The 9,889-nt window shown below is 33.0% G+C and overlaps 1 protein-coding gene across 2 annotated transcripts; it reads left to right on the forward strand.

The window, feature by feature from the left end:
* Nucleotides 1–2,252: 2,252 nt before the first annotated feature.
* Nucleotides 2,253–7,778, forward strand: LOC101205111 (malonyl-CoA decarboxylase, mitochondrial). 2 transcript variants are annotated; one of them, XM_031880451.1, is made up of 16 exons: nucleotides 2,253–2,614; nucleotides 2,718–2,818; nucleotides 2,903–2,993; nucleotides 3,136–3,262; nucleotides 3,364–3,547; nucleotides 3,901–4,045; nucleotides 4,117–4,207; nucleotides 4,597–4,655; nucleotides 4,731–4,808; nucleotides 5,316–5,399; nucleotides 6,007–6,188; nucleotides 6,289–6,417; nucleotides 6,514–6,586; nucleotides 6,859–6,944; nucleotides 7,298–7,382; nucleotides 7,494–7,778. In XM_031880451.1, the coding sequence occupies exons 1-16, from the start codon at nucleotides 2,528–2,530 to the stop codon at nucleotides 7,524–7,526; spliced, it is 1,635 nt and encodes a 544-aa protein (XP_031736311.1). In that variant the 5' UTR covers nucleotides 2,253–2,527; the 3' UTR covers nucleotides 7,527–7,778. The 2 variants fall into 2 exon arrangements, with proteins under 2 accessions (XP_031736311.1, XP_031736312.1); XM_031880452.1 differs by having other exon boundaries at nucleotides 3,147–3,262.
* Nucleotides 7,779–9,889: the final 2,111 nt, after the last annotated feature.

A 9,889-nucleotide genomic window follows, 5' to 3' on the forward strand; every position in this document is an offset into this window, starting at 1 on the left:
CGTACTAAATGCTTGTTATTAATAAAATGTAAGTTTTGACTGAATTGAGATAACGTTAAGTTTTAAATTTTTGTTATTAGTAAAATGTAAGTTTTGACTGAATATGGATTTGTTTGATAGTTTTATTTTGTTCTATTTGTGTGGTGGTTCATATGTTATATAGAACATTTGTAAGAATTATATTTTAAAAGAGAGATGGAGGAGGAAGCTATCAAATAACTCTATCGTTATTATATTAATTGTATCATATACAATTTATTCCCTTTAATTAATTTGAAAAATTCAAATTAAACCAAAATAAATTTGATTCTCATTTATTTTTATTGATCTAACAAGGAACATTATGGATCTACAAATTGAAACTCCAATGATATGAGATTAAACTCTTTAATTAAATTAATCTATATTCATTAACTATCAGCCATTCCACTAAAGACTATCAGTTGCACTCTTCTTACTGTAGAAATATTTTTGTGTTCATTAGATATAACCAATCAAATGTGCAATCACTACAAGAAATCGAAGCTTTGCAGACACAGCTATACGTCACCAAAAAGCTAATGTGCATTAGCAAAGCCTTCACCGACGCAGAGACGGACGTCGGCATGGGCGTCATAAATGACGCGTCGCAAGAGGTAATGACGACGCAAAAACTAGATGACATCGGCATAAATGCTCATCATTGAAGTTGCTTGAAGAGAGCTCCGTTGCGCTTGACCATTTTCCACACGAGCTTTGTGTCACTTGACTTAGGCTCCAAGTCAAGTGACACAATACTGCTAGGGGCGACACACCTCTTCAACAAAATTATAAAAATGTGATTGATATTGTTTTTGCCCATTTTTACTCGTTTTAGCTTTATTTTAAGCAATTCTCATTGTGTTGGGTTTGTTATGATGTCTAGACTATTATTCTCTAAAAAAAAAATGAATGTTGTTAATATATATATTGATGGGTTGAATAATGTATTGATGAAGAGTTATATACTAAAAAAATCACTACAAATATAGCCCCAACACTAACTCACCACCCTATCAATCATTTCAATCCCACCTTAACGCACATAGTAGTTCTATTTTAGGTAAAAAAAAGATACCGTGAATATAATTGGATAATGTATATGCACCACCTAGGACAAAATCTCAGCGTTATAATTTAATTATCATAAAATCTCTCTTTTCGCTTACACACTTGAGTAAGAGAAGAAAACATGTACACAATAGACAAATCCTAGTTTAAGCAACATGATAGAATTATGCATAGTGCACCTTTTATCACATAGTGTTTGTTGCCTAACTTTAGTCGCATACTTAGAACCTAATTGATAAACCTATAATTAGTCAGATCGCATGAACATTTACACCACAACGGACATATATCATTACAATCATGTAGGTGCACAATAATGCATTTGGCTAACATACGACAAGTTTTGGCACCATTATCGAGATTTTTTAATTTGATAATTTGGATTGAATATTTGTTTTCTGTCCGATGTAGAAGTTCAATTTGTTGTGTATCATGCAGTTAACTAAATAGTGCATGAACAAGTTTGTAGGTTGTACGCTTGTGATGCATGGAACAAGTATAAACACTTCATTGTGAATTGCCCACACAATGACCTTCTTTCATGCATGGAATGGGTATAAACGCTTCACCGAGAGTCCAGTTGTGTCCCTAAGAGATCACTAGATAGCGTGCCTTCGGAAGCACAATGGTTAGACATTACCTTCTTTCTTACATGACTCTAACGAAAATTTAACAGACATCTAACGACGGTCTGAGTATAAATTTATACTCACCATTTTCTATGTTTAATTTTACACGTATAGGTAGAGGCAAGTTGGCGAATGACAAGAAGTGACTGTAGTTCGCCATAGGGAATCGTTTAACTTTTCTTTAGCATTTTATTTATGTTTTCGGTATTTAAATTTTCAGAAACTTATTTCAGAACTTATGTTTACTTTTAGATATTTTCTTTTCTTTCAAATAGGGCCCGAACTAATACTTTTAATTATTATTTTCTTTACATAATTTACTTATAAATAAATATTTAAAGTGTTACTTTTTATCAAAAATTAGTATTTTTCTTTAAGTTTAATTTAAAAAATCTTTATTTATTTTGATGGTAATGATCTGAGCTCACAATAAAAAGTTGGGTCGTTACATTGACTTACTTTAATAATATATCGTTCATATACAAATATACTGAGTTATATAATTCATATATTTATTTCATCAATAAATTGCATACGATTTGGAAAAAGTTCTCCGGGTCTGCTCTACATTTGTTTCAAGGAATTTCTCCTTAGCCATAGGGAGAGGAAGAGGAAGGAACGAATAAATTCCCACGGGTTCGATTTCGAATCGACTGTTTCCTGAAAGGCAAAACATGGCTTTAGCTACTTCCCAAGTGAAGAATTCAAGTCTACTACCAATTGTTGAAAATGAAGTCCCAACGAACCCATAACCAAACAAGGATTACGATCTTCATCCCTTGAAGTTTCCATTCAATCTTTTAAACACTATGAACAAGAAAGGATTGGCAATTTTGATGCGAACCAAGATGAGACCTAACAACGATCTCTCCAACTTCTCTCTCTCTCCTCTTTCTGTATGTTCGTCTTTCAACGTTCCTTTTCTTCTTCTTCTTTTTTTAATTCCACTCATTTTCATCTATTTATCGTTGTTAACAATTTTATTGATTTTTGATACAGAACCCCATTCAATCCAATACCCAGGAATCAACTGGACGTGTAATGGAGCATAGCCTGGACGAAACTGGAAAGCGGCTCAGTTTCTCAGGCAAAGCAGAAGGGTATCTGAAATTTTATGTACTTGAATTTTATTATCCATTCCAGACTGTGCTTTACTTTATTTCATTTATGATCAATGTTGTTAGAGATTTTGATCTTGTTCGTGGATGGATGCATTCCGCTATTTCTATGAAGAAAATGGAAGGTCTAGATGCCATGCTTAATGATTTTTCAAAGGCAAGTCTATGAATCTAACTACTGTGTTTTAATTTCTACCCATTTCTTATTGTATTCAAATGGGTTAAAGTCATGATTTAATTTTGGATGTGATTGTTAATTGTGTTTTTGTAAAAGTTTCTGTTCCGTTTTAATTACTTAGGGCTATTTCAGTCTCTCTCTTGAGAACCGCCGTAAATTGCTTCTCCTGCTTGCCAAAGAGTATGACTTTAATAGAACACAAGTTCGTGATCTGATGAAACAATATCTTGGTATTGAACTACCTAGTGGTAAGATTAGTTTCGTTTTGTTTCTTTTAAATGCAATGTATTATGTATGATGGTAGATGTAGAACTGTAGATTGATTTGGACCAGTAGTTCATGGCTTCAGGTGATAATGCACAACCTGCCGGTCAACAAGATGACATCCCATTTTCTGCTTTCTACTCTCTTGAGCGCAATTTGAGGCATGCTCTAAAACCAACATATGAAGTTCTTTTTGAACGGCTTAACACACATCCTGGTGGGCTGGGTTTTTTGTCGATATTACGAGCTGATATTCTTTCTATTCTCGCGTAAGATTATGATTTATGTTAGTTCATTTTTTCTTGATGGGCTCATCTAATTTTAATTGGGATCCATTTGTAGTGTTGAAAAATGTGAGTGTTATAACAAAATATTTTTAAATAATTTAGAAGATGTATGACATTTTAGAGAAGAGGTGCTATCGTGACTTTGTATTAACAGAGAGAACATTGTCTTTGAGAGCATTGGATAGCTACTCTTAGGAAAAAATGGATGTGGTTCAGTTCTCCTGAAAAAAAAAACATTGTTAAATACAAACAAATATTGAACTAGTAGTAGTAGATCCTTGAGAACTGGAAACACATCTTTCAGAAGAGATGATTTTATGACTTTGTTTTATCAGAGAGGAAAACACTGCGTCTTTGAGGGCATTGGATACCTACTTAAAGGAGAAACTTAGTATGTGGCTCAGTCCTGCTGTCTTGGAGCTCCACCAGATAACTTGGGATGACCCTGCTTCTTTACTTGAGAAAATTGTAGCTTATGAGGTACTTTCTTCCTTAGTCACTCTTATACCTTTTGTTATAACTTTTGCTTATTTGTTCAAAACTTTTCACAGGCTGTGCATCCAATCAGCAATCTTATTGATCTTAAAAGAAGGCTGGGAGTTGGTCGACGTTGTTTTGGGTACCTACACCCTGCAATACCAGGTTTACTCCTCTCCCCCCCCCCCCCCCCCCCCCCCCCCTGTGCAGTTGTCTGACTATTATTGTTTAGATACAAGAATTATCTAATTCTCCCTTTGAAAAACTTGAAGACTTCCCAGTTTGGAAATCTTAGTACACTATTTGTAATGTATTTACTTGGAAAATTTTCTATTGGTTGTCTACATGGAGACTACATGATTATTAAAATAATGAAAGATTTAAGATCAATGTTTGATGTTTGTGTAAATCCTTAAATTCATCCTCTATTGTAGTTGTGGACATGTAACTAGTCTATATTAAGCAGCAATTACGGATTTAGGTACAGAACCATAATGGAATTATAGTACAATGGTCATTTCATATCCAGCATTACAATCTCAAGTTTTCTCCAGGTGAACCTCTTATTTTTATTGAAGTTGCACTTTTGAAGAATGTAGCTCAGACAGTTCAGGTTATTTCCTGCATCTGTAACCTATTATTTATTCATTTTGTTATTAATATAACTCACTTTATCATTGTTCGGTAGGAAGTTTTGTGGGATGATCCTCCAATACCTGAAAGTGAAGCAACCTGTGCATTGTTTTACTCTATATCCTCTACAAAGGTATGTATAAGTTGTAATCTTATTTATTACAAAAATAAGAGACTTCAAATTGTGTGGAAAGATGTTAAATATATTATCAGAAAGTTACAAACATAATGCAGTCTGAAAAACATTTCCCGTTTCCAGTGTAAGATTTGGTAGGACATCAGTTGCACTTCCCATTTTTAATGAACATTTCATATTTCATATTTGTTTTGAAAATATTTTCCTTTTCAGTTCCTTAAAAAATCTTCTTCTTTCCAGTTTTCTTCATTTTCTTAATTATATAACTTGTGTTTGTTATGTAAAAACACAATCTAGAAATTTAAACTTGATGAATATGGTTGCCTAAAGAGAAGCTTATGTTCTTTCGTTTGCTATTCGTTTGTTATAATTAATGGCAACGTTAGATATTGTTATTGGCTGTATATGTTTCCTTTGTGCTCTTCAAAAATGGTTGGTTTGGTCTTCATGTTGATAACAAGATATTGCATTGCATTCTGATCTTAAACCATTGAATTTATGCAGCCCGGCTTATCAGGCATTAATCTTGGGAAGTTCCTCATTAAACGAGTAATAACACTTGTGAAGAGAGACATGCCATATATCAACGTATGTAAGCAGATTGTTTGTTCACACCATGGCAAATTTTGAAGTAAAAACTTCTGCTAGACCTCATGTGAATAATTTTACAGAAAGCAGCCTGAACTTTGTAATTTTGTTATTTCTTTGATGATCGATGCTCTGCTTTGAATTTGTAACATTTGAAGTTAGTTTGGATGGTGGTTTCTATATGTGGTAGGATGTATCTACGGAGGAGGCTTCTATTCATGTTAGAGAAAAACTTTGCTCTTCATAAGGAGCTCCATCCTCTTATGAAGGGGGATAGAGGGAAGGAGAGAGAGAAAGGTGGAGGACAGGACAAAAGGAGAAGAGGGCATAGAATAGTTGAACTAAAGGATATTTTGGGCTAGAAAAGTTAAATGTGATTAGAGGATAGGATAAATTGTAAAATTTAGTTCCTATGCGGGTGCATCTATAAGTTTCTTCAGGTTGATAGAAATACGGTTTATTTGAGCAACTAAAACATCCTCTTCATCTGTTTTGTTGATTGAAGATTTGATAAAATTTGTTTTAGAGTTCCATTTCCCATTAAATCACACGATTACTTGGTTGTTTGCTTGGAGCAATCACTAATTTGGAGGTATATCCTCTGCAGACATTTGCAACTCTAAGTCCAATCCCAGGTTTCATGCAGTGGCTCCTATCAAAGTTATCATCTCAATCAAATCGGGCTGAAACAGAGGTTGCGTCAAGTACATCCGGGGATGAATCTGCTTCCACTTTCTGGGAGAACATTCTTGAACCGGAGGAGGAAAGAGTGATCATTGAATCATCGCAGTAAAAGAATCCATACATCATTTATTTCATTTCTAACTTCTAAAAGAGTGGTTACTGATGGTTCCACCTAAACACTGACATTCTCATTAATGTCTTGCAGAGATTTTGTCACTGGAATGAATGGCATGGAGGTCATGTTTAGGTTATTGACCTTGTCAAACCATGAGTGGATCAATTCAACGAAATTGCTATCAGCATTAAAACAGCCTCTAATGCGCTTGTGTGCAAGGTTAGATTATAGTTATGATGGATTAAGGGTTATGTAGCCTTGGTTTAGGAGAGAATGAAAGGCAATTGATAAATTGTGCCATTTGGTTGATTTTAGGTACCTTGTGGAAGAGAAAAAGAGAGGAAAAGCTCTAGATTCTGTGGCAAACTTTCACTTGCAAAATGGAGCAGTACGTACCTTGCCTTCAATTTGTAGAGAAGGAAACTTCTCTTGAGTTTCTTTTCTTTTCTTTCCTTTTTTCCTACAAAATAACAAAAGCTTAGATGTCCCCATTTGGACGTTTTATTCTTATTGAAAGTGTGATGGCTTTTTTAAGTGTCTGTCTACAATTTAAGTAGGTGTGTTACATTTATACTTTAAATCAACAGAAGTAATAGATCATGCTCTCAAATTGTGGGCCTTTCTTTTGTTTGCTCTGACCAGTTCTTAAATGTGGAACAGATGGTTGAGAGACTTAACTGGATGGCAGATAGATCCATAAAAGGCCTTCTTCAAAGTGGAGGTATAATGGTGAACTATGTTTACAGGTATTCTCCCTTCTCCACGGTGTTGTTTGGTTCCTTGTTAGATTTCATGTTTCTCTCGGGACTTTGATTTTTTTGTAACTATTCTGTAGGGTGTGTTTTGTATAGTTGGAGGCCCTTCTTTTAATTGAACTCCTTTGGTTTTTCTGCATGCTCATATGTTCTTTCATTTTTATCTTAACAAAGTTGATTTTATAAAATACAAAACAAAATTGGATTGGTTCTCCTCCACTCCATCATGTCGCTGTGTAAGCATTCTTGAATTGCAATATCTAACATTCCCATCAACATCCAACTATTTTTGCATTTGAAAATAAAAAATGACCATTAAAATTTGATGACCATCGACTTTATAGGATGGAGAAAATAGAAGAATATGCTCATTCTTATTTCCGCACTGGCCAAATACATTCCTCACCCGACATTCTTCGTTACGTCAAGGTAGAGTTCTTATTAGACAAAACTCATGTATGTTGAACAATCTTATTAGGATAACAGCTCATCAAATATTTACTGACAAATTCCATCTCGTTCTTTTTTATTTGTTTGTAGTCCAAACAGTTGGAGGATGAATCTAAAGAGTAGACAAATTTCTGGAAGATTCAAATGGTACATCCACCATAAGATCAGTTATTTATTCTTCTCTACTGCCATTGTTGTTTGTGTTAGGAAGGGAGGTTAGATATGACAGGATAACATAGATGTGTCTCAAGTGTGGTGTAACATCACTATAATATGTCATTAATTGAAGAAAATATTGTGCTTCTTGTGCATATTATCTTTTTTATGTTATTTTATTTAATAAAATGTATAGCAGATATAATTTATATCCTTAAACTTGGATGTGTCTCAAGTCAAACTCTTTAAAATCTTAACATAGGACTGCTTAAGGAGAGGAAACCTTCATTTTTTTTCGTGCACAACAAATTACAAGTTAATAAATTCAGATAGATCATGTATTAGCGATTCATATCTTTTTTTTACTTGATTCTATTTAAAGTTTAGTTTGAAATTGTCTAAATAAAATTATATTTCTCAAAAGATTTTTGCTGTGAAGAAAAAAACAGATTTAAGATTAATTTTGTTGAAAACTCAAACTGAAAGCTCATTTGTTTGAGTTTTCTAGCAGCCCCCATACTACATTATTTCAACTTCATTTGATCATAAATATATTATATATATATATATATCAAGTATGACTTACCTATTTCAGAAAAGTTGTGATGTGCTTTTATTATTGTTTTTGTTCTTTTCAAAAAATGTCATCAACTATAAATACGAAATAATTGTAAGACAAGAATCAGATGAATAGTTTTCTTTAAGCAAAATCCTCATATTTCTCATTATGATAAAGACAAAATATTAATGAAATAAGATGATTTATTTTATTAAAAATAATATACAAACTATTTAAAAAAAACAGTAAAATCAATCATAATATTTATAAAATATAAGAAAATATCAAATATTTGTACTATTTGTGTTATGATAGACACAAATACTAGTTTATCTCGGTCTATCTTAGTTTGATTGGATGTTATTTTGCTATATTGATAAATATTTTAAGAAGTTTTATGATTTAAAATAATTTTCCACAACTTTTAGCGTCTCAAACACTTTCAAATTCCATAAAGTGCTATTAAAATTAAAATAATAAAAGGTAAAACTATTCATATTTTAGGGTTGAATGATATGTATGATTTTGGTTATCCATTCAAATGCTATTCCTATTATAATATATATGTTTGTACTTGTGTACGGTCGTAACTATAGATAATGCAGATTAGAATTTGTTTGTTAATAGTGACTCAATTGTGAATGGTACAATGAACATTGTCCAAATATTAGGTACATGGTATGGGAGTGTGTTTTAGGTCTCACAAGGTTAGGTTAGGGGTTTGAAGTTTGGAGGGATCATTTGTGGACGCCACCCACCTTAGAGATAGAAGCACCATAATTGTTTTTTCCAGGTCTCTCTTCAATGGTTTTCTTCTTTTCGCCGTAACAGACTGCACCTGGAAGATTTTGTTCTCATGTTGCACATTGGGTGTGAGGGTGTTTCGTTTTGCTTCTCGCCACTCTCTTCTACTTTTCCACCGTGTTCTTGTGCAGTTTGTTGGGTGAGTTTCTAGTTTTGCTACCATCCAGCTTTGTTTATTGGGTTGTCACATCTGCTATATATCTTTGTGTGAGTTTTCAATGGATGCAATCAAGAAGAATATGATGGTGTCTAATGCTTATACCACTAAAGGTGACGTATCTATTTATAGATGAATGATCCTCCACCTTTATTCATGCACAAAGATTTTTACATGTCAAAGTAAATTTTAAAATAGACCTTGAAAGACATATTTATCTCTTTGTAATCTTCCTTTTTGAAAGGATAAATTTACGATAAGATCTGTGTGGAACAAAATCCCACTTATCCTTATCTGTTCGTACTCTAAAAAAAGGACAAACAAAATACAAAAGGCATTTGCTAAGTCTTTTTCAATATTGTCGTCTTTCTCGCAATCATCTCTTCACAATGTGATAATGTCACCCAACTTTATATTGGCTTGGATGGGACCTCTGTACGTCATCGATAGTCATTATTAATTTTGTAAAATCTGTGGGATTGGATACATCTTAATCCCTTTGAATTTATTGGATCAATTGGATGTGATAGGTTTTCCTACCCGAAATCAATCCTCGTGATCTTAAGGGGTGAGTACGTTATGTTGGATTCGAACTCATAATTAAAATTTGTTTTGTTATTTCCTTTCAACATAAATGAAAGTTGAGCGAGACAAGATAGCTACAATATTTTTCTAATGAATTTTATATTTTATTTGGAATGGTACGATGCATGTTCTTTCTTTAACGAAGTTTATTATTTCCTATTCATCATCTTTTTTATAATAATAATTACAATTTTACTGAGTCCAAAAATACATTTCGAATACAAA

This window comes from Cucumis sativus, chromosome 1 (genome assembly GCF_000004075.3).
Source record: "Cucumis sativus cultivar 9930 chromosome 1, Cucumber_9930_V3, whole genome shotgun sequence".
NCBI lineage: Eukaryota > Viridiplantae > Streptophyta > Magnoliopsida > Cucurbitales > Cucurbitaceae > Cucumis > Cucumis sativus.